Source organism: Chrysemys picta, chromosome 1 (genome assembly GCF_011386835.1).
Source record: "Chrysemys picta bellii isolate R12L10 chromosome 1, ASM1138683v2, whole genome shotgun sequence".
Lineage (NCBI taxonomy): Eukaryota > Metazoa > Chordata > Testudines > Emydidae > Chrysemys > Chrysemys picta.
In genome coordinates, this window is record NC_088791.1 from 48,094,682 (window position 1) to 48,118,475 (window position 23,794).

The window sequence follows — 23,794 nt, forward strand, 5'->3', positions numbered from 1 at the left end:
CTGCCAATGAAAGTCTAAAAGACACAGGGGTTTAGGGTTGATGTGGGCTTTTAACAATACTGCCTAAGTTTGCAAACATTCCAGTCACTACCAGATAATCAACAGGGAACAAAAGATTTAACTTACACTTGTGATCATGGTACTTAAATGTCTTTGGCTTAATGCTCCTAGTGATAGCATATTTGCCCTTAAAATCCAATATAATTGTGCCTTTCATAAACTCTATTTCTACACTCTCAAGCTGAAAGAAAACTGCTTAAGAACTATGTGGCTATTATTTCATCTAAAATCCAGTAAGACAGCTCATTTCCTTTCAACTCTCCTAGTAGCTATACATGAAGAATCTCACAAATGAAACTGTAGGTAAAAAGCTATTGAGAAATACTTCACAGGAATTATATCGTATATTCTATACAGTGAAACTTACTACTGTCATCAAAAACCAGAAGAAACTCATTGAAAGCAGTGGGAGTCTTTCCATTGACTTCAACAGGCTTTGAATCAGGTTGTGACTGAGCAAAGCACAGGGGACCTCTCCAAGGGTTGGGGGACTGGAGTAAGAGCAAAACAGAGATGCCCACATAGCCACTCAGCACATTATACTACAGCCAGTATTACACCTTCTACAGTACGGGGAACTAGGCCATAAAGGGTTTGTGTTCACTGGTTCTCAGAGTTACATTTTCCTTATTTGTTTTTTGTTTCTAGGTCCCCAAAGAGACTGACTTCGTATCATTGCCCCTGCTCCATGTAACTCAGCATGCACTCTGCCTTTGGGGTAACACTCACCTTGGAGCCCTACCAGGGAATGAAATTGTTTTGTAGGGGTGAGGTAAATCCCATTGTCTGAACAATAATGCACAGGTCCGTACCATTTGAATATCCCTATTTGTAGCCAGTCAGCTATCAAATAAGGAAATTAAAAGCAAACTTTACAAAACTATGCAATATTGTAAGCGAAGGGACTTACCTGACCCCTCTCAAATTGCCTTATTCCTCAAAGGTAGGGTGTGACATCAGCCATATAATGTATGCTGGGGGATGACCTGAATCAAGGGATAACAAATCTAGCCATTACATCCTGCAAAACAAGCTTAAAAGATAAGTTTTAGAAGTGGATATTAAAGGATAAAAAAAGTTTCTGATCTTGTGTGATTCTTTAAGTTGAATAAAAAGGCTTGAAATGAGTTTTAATTCATTTATTTATTTTTATTCTGTTTGTTTTGTACCTTAAATATATCAAGAGTCCAGCCTTGTTTTCCAGACTTTTTCTTGGAGGACTCACAGAAACTGAATTGTAAGCCTTCTGAAGGGTGTTAACAAACAGGTCTTTTCTGCGAACTCTTCATAGTGCATTTGCATTAATTAGGTGTTAACAAAAGAAAACAAAAAACAAACAGTTCTAAACAGGACTCAGGACTTGTCTACCTGTTTTAATTAGAAGAATTTATGGAACGAGTGGAGAAGTAGTAGGAGTAAGAAAACATCACAGATAACAACAATGAAACCCAATTCACGGCTTGATCCAAAGCCCTTTTAAGTCAAAGGCAGTCTTTCCATCATCTTTCCTGGGCTTTGGATCAGGCCTTAAAATGAGAGCAGAAGTGATTTTTAAGCAGAAAATTTAAAACTCAGTTTTTTCACTTGGTTTTAACAGCCAACATGTTTAACTCAAATGCCCTATAAACTGTTGGAAGAAAAGATGTTAAAGATTCAACAGCTCCATCCCTTCAATTAAGGGACAAGAAAGCTCACAATGCACATCTGAAACCTTGAATGTGTCCTCCTATTAAACAGGGAACAAAAGGCCTGACATTCTTGATATTTCTAAGATAAAAAGCCACCCTGTTTAAAAACAGCAACAAAACCTCTCAGGGCTTCTTTATACACAGTAAACAAGCAAGATTGGACACAACCCTATTTTTTTCTCCTGTGCAGTTCACCTGCCACAGTGACCTGAATTCCACAAATAGAGCATTGCAATTTGTTCCATTACCAAGTTATCTCTGATGAGACCCTTCCAAGACTCCCAGATTTGATTTAGCACTGTGTGTCCAGGCTGAGAAAATGCACTTATTTGTTGGCATAAGCAATAATTGCAAAGCATTTCGATAGGTGTACGGTGCCAAACAGTTGAGTGTTCAGAGAAACCCTGTCTGTGAGAATTGGAGTTGTTTGTCTCACCAACAGCTAGCTGTGTTTTTCTATATGGCACGATGGAGGGATTCCGTCTGTTTTTACCATTTAGAGAATGTTTGGAAAGCAGCAGTTTGGAGTGCAAGAATCCTGCTGAGACCTCTCCAGCTGGGAGAATGGTCACTGTGACCCAAAACTTCAAGAGCTGGGATATTTAAAGCAACGGGGCAACAACTGGGAGATCTACAAGGCTCCAGTGGAAAAATATTGGACTCCTTTCCTCCTCTCTACAGGGAGAAAATCCCCTAGTAGATTTTTCATTGAATAAAACACTGTGGAATACACTGGGAAAGATTTTTTCAGAGCCTGATCCAAATCCCACTGAAGTCAACAGGAGTCTTACCATTGACTTCAGTGGGCTTTGGATCAGGCCCTCAAAGCATCTCTTGCCTCTGCTTCAGGTGAAAGATATCATATAACATATTTACACCCTCTGCCTCCCTGAAATCTCACTTACTTTTTGTGGGATTTTAGGATTGAATGTCAAATATCATGCAAAGCAAGTTTCCTCCATTTGTTAGGAACAAAACATGCTTAGCTCTTGTATTTTATGCACATGGGTTTAAAGATAGAACAGAAAAAGATTAATAATCTGTTTAAAATATTTTTTCAGTAATAATGTTAAATGTCATGGTCAAGCAGAGCAAGAAATTTGCCTTAACAGCTAGCAATCCACAGGGAATTAAGCACTTATCTGCATTATTTTCCTCCCAAGCCTTCTAGGAATAAGTTTCCCAAACTTGTGCATGCTGAAATGCAAATCTTTAGGAGAGTCACTTTAAAGATCAATCATTGCCACATATTTACTGAAATTTAAAATATATATACACACACACGCACATTTGAACACAGGGTACTAAATTATAAATAAGTATGAAAAAATGTATGAGATCTTGCACTCTTTAAAGTTGTAGAGGTCCAATCCTGCAATCCCCACTTGTACTGAGAAATACTTTATTGAGAGGAATCATTGCATTGAACTCAGAGGGATTACCTTCATGAGTCAGCACTACTCAATATAAGGATTGCAGAACTGGGCTCTCCAGGAGAGGTTTTAAGAATGTCTCAGTACACTCAACTCTGTATGAAGTCAATGTACATGCTCAGCATATCTGAAAATCAGAACCTACACACAAAATAAGCTATGTTATATAGCTTTGAACAGTTTGGTCTTGTAGAAACATCATATATATATATTTAATTATGATGGCAATGGAGACTCTCTGGGCTTGATTCTCCACTGCCTTGTATCCAGTGTTATGCACCCATGTACATGTGTGATTCACAAATTCATAGATTTTTAAGGCCAGAAGGGTCATTAGATCATCTAGTCTGGCCTGTATAGCACAAGTCATAGAATGTTGTGCACTTGTACAAAGTGAGTGTAAAACATTCTCGTTCTTATTTTACAGCCCTTTGCACAGATGTAAATGACTGCACAAGACAGTGGAGAAGCAGTGCCATAATCATTTTGGTATTCATAATCCTAATATTATGAAATATTATTTCTTTTAAAAAGTGTCTCTCTCTTTGTGCTTAGTCTTTCAAGTTTCATCCCTATTTATAAGTTCAGATGTGCAAAAGGAATAAGAATTTAACACTGTATACATCAGTAAAAATAATGGCTATAAATGCTACAAGCATGTTTTATGCGTGTTCTCCGCTCCATTTACTAGTGTATTAACTGCTCCATGAAACAAGGCCTTCATAATTGTGTCACACTTAACACAAAATGATTTGGTTAAATGCACAGTCAGCCAATACAAATCTTGCCTTAACCATAGCTAAATGAAAACAGCAACGAGCTAGTGGGCTCTTTGATTATCAGTGTAATTTTGCTCTTGAGTACTTTTTAACATTTATGGGGTCTTCTACAACTGAAAGCGGCCTTCAGCTGTCCTCTTTCCCAGGGACAGAGCCACAGACTCTGCCCTGCCCCAGGGCCATGCACATGGCAACCAGGCTTATGGGAATGACACTCAAGAAACTGTCAAGGCTGGGGAGATGTTTGAAAAAGCACCTGGCCTAAAGATGTCTCCTTGGTTGGAAGAGCTGTTACAGAAATTAGGTAGGGAAGAGAGAGGATGCCATCAGGCCAAAGATGTTCCCTTTCTCTCCCATCAGTGCCACAAACCAAAAAGCAGCAGGGGTAGTGGGAGGGAAGAAGAGACAGAGCCATCCATCAAAATGTGATATGGGATGGGGAACTCCTCCATATCGTCTCCAGCAGCTGTGAGCAGGAAGAGTCTTCCTACCCATTCTCCCTATGAGGAAGGCTTTGAGAGCTGACTTGCCCTCCTTCTCCCCACCAGGTGAAGGGAATTTCCTTTTTTAAAATCACAAACAGATCAGTTGAAACCCTGACCCAGTTCCACATTTGAGACAGTAAATGGTAGTTATTGAAGACCAAGGCTTCTTCCTTGCAGAAGATCCCAAGCAGAGGGACAAATCCAGAATGGGAGAGTGGTGGAGCACAGAATGTGGGGAATTTATTTACATGAGGTCAGCAGCCAGTTAAGGTAATTAGGCTGAGGGTAAGGTAAAGACAGTGGAAACTTTATTTATCATAATTTTAAAAAGAGAAAAAATGTATATTAAAATTTTATCTATTTGGTTGTAGTCCATGTGTAATTTGCATTCAGACACTGTAAGCTCTTTGGGGCAGGGCCATGCCTTCCTATATCTTTATACAGATCCTAATGCGATGACACCACCAATCCTGATACTGTTGGAATGCAGCATAAACAGGAATAAACAATTACATTAACACAAATTCTTTTCATCACACTGCTCTGTGACTCCTGGTTTTGAAAAGTTCTGAGATTTTGTAAGAGGAAAAGACAGCTTGCCCTTTTTACTGCATAGGCTGGCTAGCTGCAAAGCTAGCATCTGCAGACTTCCAGGGCTCAGAAGGCTCAAGAGGCCTCAGGTACATTCTGTTGGACAGGTATGCTTGAAATACATGTGCAGTCCTACCTCTGAGATAAATTTTGGGGGAATTTTTTTTACCTCATAAACTCTCGGCAAACACGTCTCCTGGGTCCACATCCCTTTAACACACTCCCAGGACCTCACACACCGATCACTACACCAGCCACACTGCATGAAAGGAGGTGCTGAAAGACACTGACTGCAGGACTTAAAGTGATCACAGCCTGGTCCATTCAAGGGAATCTTGGTTATCTATTGATAAGAGAATTATACACAGATCTTTACAAAAGTATCTTAACTAGCAAGGAGAAACTCCTTATTTATGCAAAGTATGATGATGTTACTCTGGTTTCAAATGTGAAAATTACTCCTCTACTGTAGTTTAATTCAGTAATTAGAAGATCTGATAAGTGCCGTATATACTCGTTCATTAGCCTGTTCGTTTATAAGCCGACCCCCACAAAATGGATAGGTAAAAATAGCAAAAACTGTATGACCCTTTCATAAGCCGACCCTATATTTCAGGGGTTGGAAAACTTTGGCTCCCGGCCCATCAGGGTAAGCCGCTGGCGGGTCAGAATGTTTTGTTTACCATTCCCAGCCAATGGGGCTTCCCGCAGCTCCCATTGGCTGGGATGGCGAACCGCGGCCACAGGGAGCTGAGGGGCTCCTGGCCTGCAGACGCTCCAAGTAAACAAAATGACAATGTATTAGATAGTCAATTCAGTGATTCCATAGAGTTTAAAATCATCAAATTTTGGTGTAGACCCGTTTATAAGCTGACCCCCGCTCTTTGATGCGTCACTTTTTTACCAAAACTATTCAGCTTATGAATGAGTATATACGGTAATTTAATTGGCACATTCCTAAATTCACTCTTAAACCCTAAAGCCATACTGATAATATCGATAGTCACAACAAACAGCCTTTGCTTACAAAGAGGGGTTACCGTCTTGTGATTAGAACTTGGACAGAGCATCAGGAGAACACCTGGTTTTGTCTCCCAGCTCTGCATTAACTCACTTGAAAAATCAACCAGTGTAAATCAGTTTACTCATTTGTAAAATGAACATAACACATACTTCACAGGTATGTTGTGAAGCTTACTTGTTATCTGTAACCCACGTTAAGAGCTTTAGAGCAAAGATGCTCCTCAAGGGGTTTTCATTTTATGACTTTCATTAATATACAGTTACTTCACCATATTTCCATGCCACATTTAAGCCTATTTTGATCATACTTTGTTTTAAGGTTACATTTATATCTACCGTAATTCTTAAAGGATTAGTAAACGATTAATAGATATTTCAATAAATCAATTCTTATAGATTGTTAGAGAATTCAACAGATCAAGAGGTTGCCTATAACCATGTCTTATAATCATCTATAACATCTTTTGCTGATGTGCTTTCAACCATTTATAATACATAGTACTCATGCCAGTAACATACTTATATAATCTATTAATCAATCATTCATTAATCTTTGACAAGCTATTGCTAAATGTAATCTTAATATGAATTGTGACCCTGGTTTTAAACACCCACAAACCCCCTATTTAAATAGTGTTATAATGTTACAATACCAATCTACAAAGACCAGGAAATTCTAAACACTATTCTTTACTCAAGCCATTGTGTATTTTTCTTCACAAGAGCTTGAATTAAGGACAGGGTGTCAGCCTTAAATTTGCATTTCCTGGCTTTTTGTCGGTTTCTATCACAATTCTCACATTATTTGCACATTTCTCAATGTTAATTTACTTGTTGGTTTAATAGGAAAAAAAAAAAAGCTTTTGAGGAAACAAACAACATACCCAAGAGACTGGAAAGGATGCAAAGGTTGCATGTTATGAGAATTCAAAATACCATACTGACTAACCACTCTTATGTAAAGCTGATACTATGAATGTAGGTTTACATAATACAAAGCGTGATTAGATTATGAACCACTCACCTTCATTCCGGTGACAACCAGAGTATAGCCATCTGCTACTAATGAATGGTCAATAATAACTTGTGGGGAGACTGGGTGGGAGTCCAGGGGAAAATTCACATGTGGTGGAGTAGCTTCTGAACGGGAAATCACTATCTAAAAAAGAAAAACTCTCAAAATCAATAAATGGGCTGCATGTTACTTGTGTGCATATTGAACAATGATCCCACATTCCCACTATTTTCTCTGTCTGATGGTTAGCATTAACCAGCACTGTTGCACTAATCCTCTTGAAATACATTATGAAGCAATAAAGGCACTTTTTATAACAGGGGTGGGCAAACTTTTTGGCCCGAGGGCCACATCTGTGTGTGGAAATTGTATGGCGGGCCATGAATGCTCACGAAATTGGGCGTTGACGGGTACAGAGAGGGATGAGGGCTCCGGTTGGAGGTGTGGGCTCTGGTGTGGGGCTGGGGATGAGGGTTTGGGGGTGCAGGACGGTGCTCTGGGCTGGGACTGAGGGGTTCAGAGGGTGGGAGGGGGATCAAGAGGGGGCAGTGTCATGGGAGAGGGTTGGGGTGCAGGCTCTTACCTTAAGCAGCTCCTAGAAGCAGCAGCATGTCCCTCCTTTGTCTCCTACAGGGAGGCGCAGACAGGCCGCTCTGTGTGCTGCCCCATCCACAGGCACCACCCCTGCAGCTCCCATTGGCTGTGGTTCCCGACCATTGGGAGCTGCAAGGGCGGCACTTGTGGTGGGGGCAGCGTGCGGAGCCCCGTGGCTGTCCCTATGCATAGGAGCCGGAGGGGGGACATGCCGCTGCTTCTGGGAGTGTGCGGAGCGGGACAAGCCCCTGACCCTGCTCCCCAGTGGGAGCTCAAGGCCGGATTAAAACGTCTGGAGAGCTGGATGTGGCCCATGGACCGTAGTTTGCCCACCCCTGCTTTGCTTTAACAGAGCAATCTCATGACTGCCTGAAAGACTTTTATAATATATCACATTTGTAACACTAAAAAGGAACCATCCCTTGTTCATAATTCTTAAATTTCAGGTGTTTATTAAATCAATCGTAAAAAATTCAGTGTCTATTTAGTCAAACTCCCTGCATTTAAGAGAAAAGTAAAGGAATTTTGCCAACAAGGTCTATTTAAAAGCATATTAAACCAGCGAGTTTCTCCCCTCTCTGTTTTAGAAGGGTAACAATATTTTAATTTGTTTTCCTTTTAATCCTTTGGTTTGAAAATTAACATTTGCTCTATATATTATATATTTAAAAATTTTAAAAAATCTGTATTGAACATACGAGTGCCCTCAGAACTTCTAACCTGGGATTTAGATTGGTACGTATTTTATTGCATAAACATATTGCACATAAAAAAAAACATGAAAGTAGAAAAAGAAAATAAAAAGAAGAGCAATAATTGTATTATCCTTATTTAACATTTCTTTATGGTGCCAGAGGTGTGCACTGCACCTTACAGAGAGAATAAGAAAGTCAATGATCTGAGCTCAGGCTCATTTAGTCAGTGACAGGTTTCAGAGTAGTAGCTGTGTTAGTCTGTATCAGCAAAAACAACGAGGAGTCCTTGTGGCACCTTTGAGACTAACAAATTTATTTGGGCTTAAGCTTTTGTGGGCTAGAACCCACTTCATCGGATGCATGAAGTGAAAAATACAGGAGCAGGTATAAATACATGAAAGGATGGGGGTTGCTTTACCAAGTGTGAGGTCAGTCTAACGAGATAAATCAATTACCAGCAGGATACTAAGGGAGGAAAAATAACTTTTGAAGTGGTAAGAGAGTGGCCCATTACAGACAGTTGACAAGAAGGTGTGAGTAACAGTAGGGAGAAATTAGTATTGGGGAAATTAATCTTAGATGTTGTAATGACCCAACCACTCCCAGTCTTTATTCAGGCCTAATCTGATGGTATCCAGTTTGCAAATTAATTCCAGTTCTGCAGCTTCACGTTGGAGTCTGTTTTTGAAGTTTTTTTGTTGAAGAATTGCCACTTTTAGGTCTGTTATTGAGTGACCAGAGAGATTGAAGTGTTCTCCTACTGGTTTTTAAATGTTATGATTCCTGATGTCAGATTTGTGTCCATTTATTCTTTTGATAGAGACTGTCTGGTTTGGCCAATGTACATGGCAGAGGGGCATTGCTGGCACATGATGGCATATACCACATTGGTGGATGTGCAGGTGAACGAGCCCCGGATGGTGTGGCTGATGTGGTTAGGTCCTATGATGGTGTCCCCTGAATAGATATGTGGACAAAGTTGGCACTCACACCTTCTTGTCAACTGTCTGTAATGGGCCACTCTCTTACCACTTCAAAAGTTATTTTTCCTCCCTTGGTATCCTGCTGTTAATTGATTTATCTCATTAGACTGACCTCACACTTGGTAAAGCAACCCTTATCCATTCATTTATTTATACCTGCTCCTGTATTTTTCACTTCATGCATCCAATGAAGTGGGTTCTAGCCCACGAAAGCTTATGCCCAAATAGATTTGTTAGTCTCTAAGATGCCACAAGGACTCCTCATTGTTTTTAGTTCAGTGAGACTCTATTGGCATGATAAGCGGTAAAAGAATTGCTAAAGTGTAAAAACGGTATCTGTGAGAGGTAGGTAAGATCCTCCCAGCATAGGGCTACAAGTGTGTTTGAGGTTAGAACCTCATGTTCATATGTCACTGCTATCCATTCCTGATCTGGTGACAGGCTTCTGCAGTGCAGTGTTATCTTGGCTGTTTGGGTACATGCTGCTTACTCTGAGTAGAACCACAGGGGATTTCACAGGTGTTAGGTACCTAGGTGATTTTGAAAATCCCACTAGATGCCTAGCTCCACATTTAGGTGCCTAAATACCTTTGACAATCCAGGTCTATGGTTCTGATCCTGTTATAACATAGGCACATGCTTAACTTTACTACCATGAGTAGCCCCACTGATTTCAGTCACCATGTCCAAGAGCAAGAATGTGCAGGACTGGGCCCATTATTATGTACGGCATGAGCTGGAAGGTGATACCGTCATGCAACAAGGGCTGAGGCTCATTTAAACAAAGATTACAAGGGTACTTGTTTCCAAAAGTTACACCTCAGGTTATTTATTTATTTATTTATTTGAGGAATTTAGAATATCGTATTTGATAAGAAAGTGAGACTCACTGGATTTTATTATTTAGAGCAGCCTGACCATCTTTAAAACACCTAATACACAAAATGTTTATTTTGTGACTATTAAAGTATTTCACTTGACTGCTAAGCCAATTCTAAAACAGCTAGGATGGGGTGGCCTGTGGCTCCGGAGCCACATGCGGCTCTTCAGAAGTTAATATGCGGCTCCTTGTATAGGCACCGACTCCAGGGCTGGAGCTAAAGGCACCAACTTTCCAGTGTGCCGGAGGGTTTTCATTGCTCAACCCCTGGCTCTGCCACAGGCCCTGCCCCCACTCCACCCCTTCCCCTGAGCCTGCCATGCCTTTGCTCCTCCCCCATCCCCAGAGCTTCCTGCACGCTACAAAACAACTGATTGGGAGGTGTGGGGAGAGAGTGAGAGGCGCTGATTGGGGGACTGTCAGTGGGTGGGAGGTGCTGGGAGCGGGGGAAGAGGAGGAGCTAATGAGGGGCTGCTGATATATTACTGTGGCTCTTTGGCAATGTACATTGGTAAATTCTGGCTCCTTCTCAGGCTCAGGGTGGCCACCCGTGAGCTAGGACATGGGTTTCGAGGACTGCCATAATCTTTCAGCAAGATGGCCGACTCCAGAACTAGCCCTAGAAATGCCCACTTTGCTATAATTCAAAACTTCAAAAAAATATGTTCCCAGTTAATTCATGGTGATAAGTGTTTCACAGCCTGCGGATGTTTAGACTCTTGGGCGGAAACAAACAACAGGGGAAGTTTTTCTTTAAGGTAAAGCTATTTTTTGGTAAAGAATTGCCGTTCAGGTTTGATTCACAGCACAGAAAAATGCAGTTTTTAGAAATCAATAAGGTTTGATGGTTTTCTGCGACACAGAGCTATGATCTTTGGAACAATATATTAGGGGATGAGCTCTGTTTTTATATGCAGGACAGAGTGAAAAATGGAATGAACTGCAAAGCTGCATGGAAAAGCTTGATTAATGTTAGTATTATACGAGCAGAGGTAACACCACAGCTGCAAATACCTTTTTAGTTGATCATTAGCCATGTCTCCTCTCGAATACCCACAGCTATAAAATGCTAAGAATTCTTTTCTATCATTAATCCAGGCTTCTTCTTATTGCCAAACATTCTTTCTGATTGAGCAACAATGTTAACCCTTAAATACTTCTGGGTTTTAGCCAAAGAACAATATAAGAAATGGTATTATTATTACTGTAATTAAATATCTGTATTGCGATAGCACTAAGGAGTCTTAGTCATGGACTAGGATCTGTTTGTGCTAGCTACGCACTGTACAAACACAGAACAAAAAGACAGTTCCTGACACAAGGGCTTACAATCTATGGGTATGTCTACACTTTGAGCTGCAGGTGTAACTTCCAGTTTGAGGAGACATACCCATGATAGCTCTGATTGAGCTAGCATGCTAAAATTAGAGTGTAGCCGAAGCAGTGCAAGCGGTGGGAGGGGCTAACTGCTCCCAGTTTGATCCTGTTTGAGATGCTAGGTATGTACTCGGGTGGATAACCCCTCCCACCACTTGCACTGCCACAAATGCACTTCTATTTTTAGCATGCTAACTCCGTCAGAGCTAGTACAGGTATGTGTCCTTGAGCTGGAAATTACACCCCAGCTCAAAAAGTAGTCATATCCTAAGTAAATTTAATACCCAATTTTTATGGTTCTAGAGAATATTTGGTACTTAAAACACTGAATGATCTATTATTCACCACAAATAAAATTCACATCAGCTGCTCAAAGCCTGAGTAAAATGGTTTTCTACCTGGTGATGTGATCTGAGATTGGAGGAATAGAAATCCCCCCCCCCCATCTTGGGACTATGGTGTGAAATACCCATGCAACTGATCTACAGCCAATATTACGACTATGTCTATACTACAGAGCTGATGTTGGCATAGCTATGTCACCACTGCCTCCAGTGTAAACACAGTATATGCAGGAGTTTTTCTGCACGTGCAGGAACATTAGCTACTTCAATGACATTAGCTACATCAAAAGAAGGACTCTTCCATTGGCATAACTGCATCTACACTGGGAGTTTTGTTGGCACAGCTGTGTCAGTCAGGGGTGTATTTCCACACTCCTCACCAACGTAGCTATGCTGATGCAACTTTTAAGAGTAGACCAAGCCTGTAACTAAGGAACTGTAGAGGTAGCCAAGAGATGCAAAATACATAAATAAATAAAAAATTGGGGGGCCAACATATCTGTGTAGTTTGTGATCTTACTGGCCAAATCCATAGAATCAAAGAAATGTAGGTCTGAAAAGGACCTCAAGAGGTCATCTAGTCGATCTCCCTGTGCTAAGGCAGGACCAAATAAACCTTGACCATCCAGGACAGGCGTTTATGCAACCTGATCTTAAAAACCTCCAGAAATGTGGATTCCACAACTTCCCTTGGAAGCCTATTCCAAAGCTTAAAAACCTTTATAGTTAGAAAGTATTTCCTAATATGTAACTTAAATCCTCCTTGCTGCACATTAAGCCCATTACTTCTTGTCCTACCTTCAGTGGACATGGAGAACAGGTCACTGTCCTCTTTATAACACCCCTTAACATATCTGAAGACTGTTATCAGGTCCCCCATCATTCTTGTTATCTCAAGACTAAACATGTCCAGGTTTTTTTTTTTAATCTTTCCTCATAGGTCAGGTTTTCTAAACCTTTTATAATTTGTGTTGCTCTCCTTTGGACTCTCTCCACTTTGTCCACATTTCCTAAAGTGTGGCACCAGAACTGGATGCAATACTGCAGCTGAGACCTTATCAGTGCCAAGTAGAGAGGGATAATTATCTCCCATGTCTTACATACAACATTCATGTTAATATACCCCAGAATGATATTAGTGTTTTTTGCAACTGCAACACATTGTTGACTCATATTCAGTGGTGATCCACTTTAAGTCCCAGATCTTTTTCAGCAGTACTACCACCTAGCCAGTTATTCCCAATTTTGTAGTTGGGGATTTGATTTTTCCTTCTTAAGTGAAGAACTTTGCACTTTATTGAATTTCATCTTGTTGAGTTCAGACCAATTCTTTAATTTGTCAAGGTTGTTTTGAATTCTAATTCTGTCCTCCAAAGTTCTTGCTAACCCTCCCAGATTGGAGTCATCCGCAAATTTTATAAGCATACTCTCCACTCCATTATCCAAGTCATTAATGAAAATATTTAATAGTACTGGACTGAGGACTGACCCGTGGGAGACAGCAGTAGATACATCCTCCCAGTTTGACTGTAAATGATTGATAAGTACTCTGAGTACTTTCTTTCACCCAGCTGTGCACCCACCTGATAGCAACTCCTTGGCCTGCCTTAACCTTGTCTTACATAATCCTACAGAGAGACAACAAGAGAGACGCATGGTATTCCTGTGCAGTTACTCAGCACCTCTCTTCCCTATGCAGTGGGACGGGTGGTGCGGCTGTGGTATGACCCTGGGAAGTGGAGTAGTGGAAGAGTAGGATTACTCCCTAAAAATAACAAATCTGATTGTCCATCTCCTGGGACACATATACCATTTTCATAAGAAATCAAACATCTCCCCAGAGCACACAAAGAGCAGGAGAACACGTGTGCCAGCTGCCTTCCAGAAAAGCACGTTCATAGACAACAAGCAGTGCAATTCTTGGCATGCCTCTCAAGACAAATACAAATATATAACATTTTATCCCCTCCATCCTTGAAGGATATGGATAATTCACCAGTACACTGACTGAACTATAGACTTCAATTTATGCTGCTAGCTTTGAAGGTGGTTATGTTTTACTTCCAACATTCAAAAAGACACACACAAAAGGAACCATAGGCACTGAAAATATATGTAGTAGCCTTCCAGTACAGCTCAGAGTATTTCAGTGATGCTGGTTTTAGAGATGATAGGCTTTGAAGACAGGAGGTCAATAGATTAATTAGTATCTCCTTTATACTGGAAATGAATCATCATTTTTATGTCCATGGATATCAGGTGCATTCTTTTAAACTCTATTTCATTATCACAAACCAATCAATATTCAGTCAGAAGCCTTTGGTTAATTTATACACAACTTTGCATATATAACTTCAGCACAAAAGCATGCATGTAATATATATTTTACTCATTCTGATGATCAGTCCTGCTAGTCAGTAGGATTGAGTTACAAATGTTACTATATGCATGTCAGAATATCTTCTGCAAAAATCAGAGGCTACTTAAAACAAGCCAGTCTCAGTATCATATTTTTAGTTTTCCCTAGATGTCTGGCAGGTGTAGGCCATTATCCAGCAGAGATAGGTTCAGGGTTAATGTTATTATGTAACCCTCAAGCGCCCCAGGATATGCAGCATAGCCTTGTAAAGGGCACACATGTAGCTCTCTGGATGCTGTATATATATCATTGTAATCCATTGAGTATAATGGATCCACTTTGAAGGGCATAAGCTTTTCTACTGGAACTGAACAGTAAAACATGTGTTCTCTCAAAACAGTAACTTGGTTCCAGGTGTTAATTTTAAACTTCAGTATAAAGATTTCCCCTCTTTTCTCTTACTATTTGAGTTTACTTTGGGATTAGCTAGGCATGCTCTCTATCATAGAAACAAGAACTACTATTCAAAACCACATTAAATATTAAAAAGTTTAAAATATTAATAACTCTTTACTAATATAGATTATGACATTTAATTTCATTGGTTAAAAAACAGAGAAAGAAAAGAAGCAATGTGATTGATTACACATTCACATAAATGCATATATTTATGTTTTATGTTTATTTTTTAATGTGCCAGATTGCCAACTCTGGAAAGTCAAGTCCTCTAGCCACAAAACATGGTATAACAAACTGGTATAATATAGGAAGCAAGCTTTGAGCAGGGGGAGGTTTTTCCATGGCTCCACCAATGTGCCTTAACCCCTTTCTGGAGGGACCACTTCTAGGGATGCCGGCGTTGTTACATTCTGTGTTCATTCACTCCTTGGTCTCTTTGCCAATGCTTCCAACAGAGGTTACCATTCATACTGGTAGATTTTGTTACGTGTACACCTGACCAGTAGAAAATGAATGGATACCACCAACTCAAAGGCCACTGATCAGCCAAAAGATGGTAATGATTTCCTGTTACTTTAGATATGCATTGAATTTGAATGACTGATCTAAAGATGACATCTGTACATCATTACTCTGAACTATTGCCTTTTATGAATATATACCATGGGCCTGATCCTTCACCACTGAAGTAATGGCAGTTCTGCCACTGACTTATTTCAATGTAAGCAGATCACAGCTTGTGAGATGCTAAGTGTTGAAGGCCCAATTCTGCTCCCATTGAATTCTGTGGCAATACTTGATTTCAGTGGATACATGGCCAGGCCTCAAGTGTAATCACTGAGTTAAACACAGTTGTGATTATTTCTATCTAACTTTCTTCTGGAAGTATCTCTCATCCATGTAGGTATCTAAACACTGAAAACAAGCATGCAGTGTCCATAGCAGTTCTCTGCTCCTCAGGTACGGAGAGCAAGACCTGCATGTGCTAGGGGGTTTCATTTGTTTGTTAGTTTTTAACCGGGGTGGTGTCCTGGGAAAAGGCTTTTTTCAAACACAAGTGCCATACACTTTGAACTGAAAACGAATAGGTTTGGGATCAGCATGTGGAAACTCCACCTCTTGTTTGGCTATCAAAAATATGGTGGAAAATGTATATCAAAAAAGATTCCCCCTTGCCCAGGACCCACTATTAACTATTTGTATTAAAGTAGCGCAGAGAGGCCCAAGTGAGGGTCAAGGCACCAGTGTGTTTGGTGTGGCATAAACCTATCAAAAGATATGTTCCTTGCCCCAGAGAGCTTACTGTGCAGCTGCACTGCTGCTGTTCCTCTGCAGGAAGCAGGCAGAATGCAGACAGGCTGCAGTCAGGAGCTCTCCGTTCCCTGAGCACCAGAGGGCAGGGTTTTGCCGCGGTTCTCTCTCTGCTATGGAGTGGGGTTTGTCAGCAGACCAAGGGTCAGTAGATCCATGAATGATGTGGCTGCTCTGCCAAAGCCCCATATAGAGGGAGGACAGGGAACTGCAGCTGTTCCTACTGCCCTGAGAGGTTGTATGAATTGTAAGGAGAGGTTTCCCGTCGTGTGCTTCCATATGTAGGGCACCTACGCGAAGCTCATTTTCCTGGGCTTCACACTGGTAAGGCCAATTTCACTCATAGTGAGCGTGCTAGGTGTGCAATTTCCAAACACTGGAAACCTCATTGTTTCCAAAACAGATTTCATCAGGCACATCAAAGACATATTCCTCTCACAGACAATTAAGTCCATTGCAAATCTGAATATCACAGGGTGGCTGGCACTCTACATGAAGATGGGTCCTTCCCTTGTGATGGATGAGCTACCTCTCAGCTGAGTCTGATCAGCTAGGGACCAGGTGGTTTAAAAGATAGCAAGCAGCACAGTTGCAGTAGAGACCTGCAAGGACCAGGAAAGCTCCTGCAGGAGACCCTGGGGCATGGGGGATGGGATGGGGAGGTGAGGTGCGGTGGGGTGTGGTGGAGAGAGGGGAAGAGGAAAGCACTACAGGAAGTAGAGTGGCTCGGTGGCAGGGTGACTCTCAGGCAAGTGGCTGGTAGAGAGAGAATCTGTGGGGAACAGACTGATCCCTGCAGGAGATCCTCCAGGGTTCCAAGGGAAGAGTTGATTGATACGCTGAATTTGTCTTATTTGGAGGAAATAAAGCTAAGAGTCCGAATTAAACTGGTGGCAGAGTGTCACTCCTTCCTGGGCTGGGGAAACAGGCCAGCAGCCTACACTGAGCATTTAAAAATAAGTCATTTTGACACCCTCCTCCACACCCCCCAAAATCAACAAAATCTCCCGTCAGTGAAATGAATTGTTCACACTGAGAGCTCAAAAATGGCCAAACAGAACATTATCATACTCAAGGGAAAAAAGTTTCTCTTTGGGGTCCAGACATTTCAGCGCAATTTATTATGGTAACTTTTGTGACAAGCTCTAACTGCCTGAAAATAGAGGCTTATTATTAGGCTTGGGAAGATTAGATTTTTATTGGTAAATGTCGGTGAACATCACCATACACACACAAACGACTCAGAATTTACCAATAGGCAAAGAAAGAAAAATGCTGCTTGAGAACTTATTAGAGTTTGATTTAAGGATATTTACACTATATTTTGACATGTGATGTTGACGTGTTTTAATGGTTATAAAGTGTTAACTTTTTGAATCTCAGCATCCAAGGACAGTAAATTATTCTCTGAGCTTCCCCCTTCCCCCCCCCGCCCCCAAATAATGTCCAACAACTGAAAATTTAAATACCGGTAGATAAAAATAGGAAAAAAGACTAAAAATAAACATTGATATTATCCACAGAAATTATAAAAAGAAAATCAAATACTTTAATGAAAGAGTCTTTTCAGTCATGAGCCAGATCTACAGGTGGTGAAAGATGGTGTAGCTCTTCTGACTTCAGGGGAGCTATGCTGTTTTACACCAGCTAAGAATCTGGCTCCATAACTATAGCATCTCCAATGTGACTTTATAATCAAATAACCACTGTGAAATACCTGATTCACTTTGCACCTAACAGCTGTACTTATGGCTTGTGTTCCCAGCCACACACTCAAAACAAGGACAATAGGAAAGGCAGAAACAGCTGCAACCACTCAGAAGAAAAAAAACTGTTAAATAAAGCTTGTTGTCAGACTCCAGCTTAGGAAGGAAGTCAAACCATTTTTCTTTTCCTTCTCATGCGTGGCAGCTGTCTTAGAAAAATTATTACTGTTCTGTTTTGTAACAGAAACTCTGTAGTATTTAGTAAACGATGAACTCCAAACTACTCACGGCCCAACACAGGTTTAACACTTTTGATGCAATCAAAACATTATCAGTGCATCAATGGGCTGTGACTTCTCTGTTGGAGAACATGGAATTCCCACCCACCCCAATTACTTGCTTTAAAAGAACTTGTGAGTTTTCTGTATCTAGACCATGCAGATCAATTTAATGAATCTTAGCTTGGCTGAGTAAAAATGCACAACTTTCTACATTTAGTGCAGGAGAATGTGTCTCCTTTTCAACCAGGTAATCCTCAAATAAAATCACAGAAAGAGATATCTTTTACTGACTCAATAAAGTATATAAGCTTTTGGGCCACATGCAGATGCATTTTTTAAACAAACAAAATACGACTACATTCTGATACCCTTTCTCTGGTTTAGTAGCACTTTACTCTATGAGTAATCCCATTGACTTCAATGGAACCACTCACGAAATACAGTAACTCCTCACTTAACGTTGTAGTTATGTTCCTGAAAAATGCAATTTTAAGTGAAATGATGTTAAACAAATCCAATTTTCCCATAAGATTTAATGTAAATGGGGAGGGGAGGGTTAGTTTCCAAGGAATTTTTTGGGGGGCAGACAAAAAGGTATTATATACTGTACAGTACTGTACTGTGGTTGGGAAGTGCCTCTGGCTTACCCCACACAGACACAGCCCGCTGCAGGCAAGGACACTAGGAAGCACCTTTGCAGCAGCAGTGGCAGCTTCCCCGGAGAAGAACAGGTGCAGACTTTGCTGGGAATGCTCCAGGCCTGCCTCTTCCCATCCCCGCTCCACTCCAGGCCCACCTCTTCCCACCCCCACTCCACCTCCTCTCCAGAGCACGCCGCATCCCCACTCCTTCCCCCCGAAAGTCAAACAGCTGTTTGGCAGCGCTTAGGACTTTCTGGGAGGGAGGAGGAGGAGGAGCGGAGACGCGGCGCTTCCCCGCTCCTCCTCCTCCCTCCCAGCGCTTTGCGCTTAGGACTTTCTGGGAGGGAGGGGGAGAAGCGGAGACGCAGCGCTTCCCCGCTTCTCTCCCTCCCTCACAGAAGTTCTAAGCACCGCCAAGCAGCTGTTTGGTGGTGGGGGAAACGCTGGGAGGGAGGGGGAGGAGGCGGAGAAGAGGAACTTGTGCAATGCTCCCTTGTAAAGTCACTGCTCTTCCACAGAATCTTACAAAGCAGTGGACAGAGCAGGCAGCCAAACGACGTTATAAGGGAGCATTGCGCAACTTTAAACGAAGATGTTGCCTAATTGAGCAGCGACATAACTTTGATACAACATTAAGTGGGAGGACGTTAAGTGAGGAGTTACTGTAAGGTACTGTACCTTGTGAGTCAAGGTTTCAGATTCTATCCCTAAATAAATACATGCAGCAATCACCACCACTACTATATAGTAATTTGGGCCACAAAATCAGTGTGTTAGAGATTACACTTGTTTTGCAGTAGTGTTCTACTACAATTGTATGGAGAGCAGAGGGCAGGGCCGGCTCTAGGCACCAGGCACGCAAGCACATGCTTGGGGCGGCACCTGGTAAGGGGCAGCGGGGGGAGCACGGCGCGGCATTCCGCGAGGGGGGGCGCTCCAGCGGCGTGGCGGGCTCCGGTTGCGCGGGGCTCGGCGAGGGGGTGGCGCGGGCGCGGCGCTGGAGGGGGGTTTCCGGCGGCGCTCAGCGGGGGCGGGCTCCGGCGGCGCGGTGCGGGGGGGCAGCGCGGGGCTCGGCGCTCGGGGGGGGGTGTGGAGCGGGCGCGGCGCTGGAGGGGGTTTCCGGCGGCGCTCGGCAGAGGGCGGGGGCGGGCTCCGGTGGCTCGGGGCTTGGGGGGGGTGCGGCGCGGGCTGGCACTGGAGGGGGGTTCCGGCGGGGGCGGGCTCCGGCGGCGTGGGGCTCGGCGCTCGGGTGGGGGGGGGTGCGGCGCGGGTGCGGGCGCGGCGCTGGAGAGGGGTTCCGGCGGGGGCGGGCTCCGGCGGCACGGGGCTCGGTGCTCGGGGGGGTCAGGCGGCACTCGGCGCAGGGGGTGGGTGGGCTCCGGCGCGCGGCGCTCGGCAGGGGGGCGGCACGGCGCTCGGGCTCGGGGGCGGCGCTTTTTTTTGCTGCTTGGGGCAGCAAAAAAGCTAGAGCCGGCCCTGGCAGAGGGAAGGTGGATGGAGACAGAACTGGAGAATCAGAGAGAAGAGAGGTTGAGAGTAAGGATACATATGAAAGTGGGAGTGAGCAAGCAGAGGAAATAGTGAAGGGCTGAGAGAGAGGAAGGGAAAGAAAAAAAGAGAATAAGAATAACATGGTTGGTTACCAAGAGACTGATGGAAATGGTTTCAAATGCAGGTACCTAAAGTTAAGCACTTCAGGGCTTGATCCAACTCCCATTGACTTCTCTGGTGAAGGATCAGAGTCTCCACCCTTGTTAGTGCTGGCCAACGTTTGTCAAATTTTGACAAAAATTTTCATTGAAATTTCTAAAATAAATAAAAACTGAAAAAATATTGACAAAAATGTTCACTAATATTTCCCCTGGTTTTTGACCAGCTGTAATATTTAGGCACTCAAATAAACTGGTTCTGATTTTCTGAGGCACTATGTAGCCACAATTCTTATTGATGTCAGTGGGAACTATGGGTGCTGAGCAGGTCTGAAAGTTAGGCCACCTATTTAGGTACCTAAATATGAATTTAAGGCCTGGATCCACAAAGAGGCTCTGGCATTGAAACACCTAACTTTTAGGCATGTAGAAAATTACAAGAAAAAACAATGGGAACCACCAAAGCCTGTGTTAGGAGCCTTTATACAATGAATGGGGAGAGACAGGCACCTAAGAATGGGATGCATAAAAACCAGCGCACTAGGCAGGCATCATCTCAGTTAGATGCCAATGAGAGGGGTATGTCTTAAACCCAACCTCCTTCAGGAAATTAGGCATCTCAATCCATGCTGCAGGGAGGCACTTGTCTCTACTTGTGATCCACAGTCAGAAACTCCTCTCTTGGAGTCAGGCTGCCTAGGCACCTAAGCCGTTTCTTGTAAGAAACACTGAAGAAGGAGGTATTGGTGCTGCCTTCCTTATTGCCTTTTAGCCCACTACTAGGGAGAAAGGATTTGAACAGGGGTCTCCCACCTCGGAGGAAAGTGCTCTGATCAATGGGCTATCGGGTATTCTGACACAGTGTGGGGTGCTCCCTCAATCTCTCTTGTTAAAGCTGTTCTGCTTGGGATAAATAATTAAATAGTCATTGGAACAGCAGGATTGGACCCTGCGTCTCCCATGTGAGTGCTCTAACGCTGGACTATAGAGTCATTCTCACTCTCTCCCCAAAACAATAACTCTTTAATATTTATCCAAAGTAGAACAGTTTCTACAGGAGAGACTGAGGAAGACCACTTCCCCCCCACATCAAAATACCCCATAGCGAGTTTAAGCACCTATAGGATTTGGCAGCAGCCTAGTGGGGCTTAAATGCCTAAGTCCTTTTATGGATTGGGGCCCAACATTAGGGATCTACATTTGAAATTTTTTGCTTTATGCCATTAATAGTTGTCTTGAAAATGTATTTGGTTGAAATAGTATATAGGTACATATTTTCAATGCCTGGCCTATGTTTGTGTGCACTCAAATGGTAGTAATTTTAGACCTTGTTCCTGCAGCTGACTGCCCATTGAAGTTAAAGTGGCTCTGCATGATCACAGTCAATTTGCAGGATCAGGGTCTAATATGCAAAATCCATTTTCTTGACCACACACACATTTTGTGCGTATAAACTCAATCATTTACATACACAAATGCTAGTGCACTAGATGAGTGCAAATGACTTGTGAGAGCAAATATGGATGTGTACAAACACAGGGCCAGTTGAGGCCCATTGCAAATTTAGCCCATAAGGTAGGTATGGTAAATAAAATCACTATTATGAAATGTGGCTTTTTGCTATACGATTTGAATACAATATTTGGGAAATTGAGTGGTACACTGAATTGTTTCATTGTGAGGTTATCCTGATTTTTAGCAATTACATCCCAGCAACACTAAAATAAGTGGCCCATATGTTATGAATTTATTTCTATTCATTGCAGATACCAGACAGATTACTATAGAAACTCTATTGCAATTCTGCTTTAGTTGAAAATTTGCTAATGAACATGTTTGGAAGTAATACCCAGACAACTATTGGTGGGGTAAAAAAAGATTTAATTTGCGTGTATTACATTCTGGAAAATGCTGTAATTCCTGTATCCTGGAGACATGGTACCTTTTATCAAGGCAAGAAATATTAAGTTTGGTTATACAGATGTGCTGTTACCAGTCATTAAAGGCTGTCTGAGTGTTCACTCTGCTGTTGGAGGTACTAGACCCTAAGGCTGTTCAGGTTAAAGGAAGACTTAGAGTGTTATTATAGTATGATCTTCATGATAACTTCCCCCTGTAACTCAAGCCAATCTAATTCAATGATGTGAATATTTCTGTTAATGGCAATACGCAGATCACACAATAGCCTTTCTTTTCATCTATGCCTGGCCCTAGAATGAGAAATGTAGACTGGAAGTATTTTAATTGTTATATTTTATTGTTCTGTGAGATGGACAAAATCCTGAATAAAAAGTCTGGTTCAAGACATGAATGCATAATAAAAATAAAATATATAAAAGTACTGCTTTGTATTTTCCTCCAGAGATTACCAAGGGCTTTACCAAAGCCCATTGAAGTCTCACAGTGAACCTTACAAAGAGGGCAGTAAGTATTATTGTCCATGCTTATAGATGGGAATGTGAGGCAGAGAAGTTAAGTTACTTGCTCAGGATTACACAGTGAGTCAGTGGTTACCTTCAGGAATAGAATTTGGGTCCCATGGCTTGCAGGACTCTGCTCTAACCACTAGGCATCCCTGTATGAAAGCAATCTCCATCCTTAAGGCAGTGAGTTCATCATGGGGACTGCTAGTAAAAATTACAGCATAATCACTTCGTATTTTGCTAGGGTGACCAGATATCCCGATTTTATAGGGACAGTCCCGATTTTGGGGTCTTTTTCTTATATAGGCTCCTATTACCCCTCACCCCCCAGGGACGGCTCCAGGCACCAGCCCTCCAAGCATGTGCTTGGGGTGGCACCTGGAGGGGGGCGGCGCTCACCCGGGGAGAGCGGGGCCGTGGCCGGGCTCGCCGCCCTCCCCCGGTGCTCCGGCCGGCCGGGGAGAGCGGGGCCACAGCCAAGCTCTCCGCCCTCCTCCCGGCGCTCCGGCCGGTTGGGAAGAGCGGGGCCGCAGCCGGGCTCGGCGCCCTCCCCGCCGCGCTCCCTGCCGGGGGGTGGCGAGACAGTTTTTTGCCTGGGGCGGCAAAAAAGCCAGAGCCGGCCCTGTCACCCCCATCCTGATTTTTCACACTTACTGTCCGGTCATCCTATGCTAAATTCAAATGAGATTCACACTGATTTTTTGTAAAGTGTCCCATGTGTCCTTTCCAGTAGGTTATTTCCTAGACCTCCTTTCCCATCCTCTCTTTAAAGGATGACCAGCAAGAGCAACTTCACCTCTCTGCAGGGATATCAGGGTGTACCATCTATTCATTCCCCCATAGGGCAGAGAGGGGTAAGCAGCAGCAACATTCACCCCTGCAGGAGACATTGGTAGGGCGGTGGGATTTCTTCAGCCCCTGAGGGGGGGCAGGACAGCAAGTATGACACGTACATGAATGCTCTGTAACAATCTGTTAATAATGTATGTAGCCTGGCTCTGGCATGGTTTTTTTCTGA

The 23,794-nt window shown here is 42.7% G+C and overlaps 1 protein-coding gene across 10 annotated transcripts in view; it reads right to left on the reverse strand.

The window, feature by feature from the left end:
- Window positions 1-23,794, reverse strand: part of MET (MET proto-oncogene, receptor tyrosine kinase) — a 131,701-nt gene that overhangs the window by 51,007 nt on the left and 56,900 nt on the right. For all 10 annotated transcript variants that reach the window (XM_065556223.1, XM_065556235.1, XM_042843730.2 and 7 more), the window contains 2 exons: window positions 7,084-7,218; window positions 5,206-5,379 (listed from right to left, as the gene is read on the reverse strand). In XM_065556223.1, coding sequence (XP_065412295.1) covers window positions 5,206-5,379; window positions 7,084-7,218 — 309 coding nt within the window. The remainder of the gene's footprint in view (window positions 1-5,205; window positions 5,380-7,083; window positions 7,219-23,794) is intronic.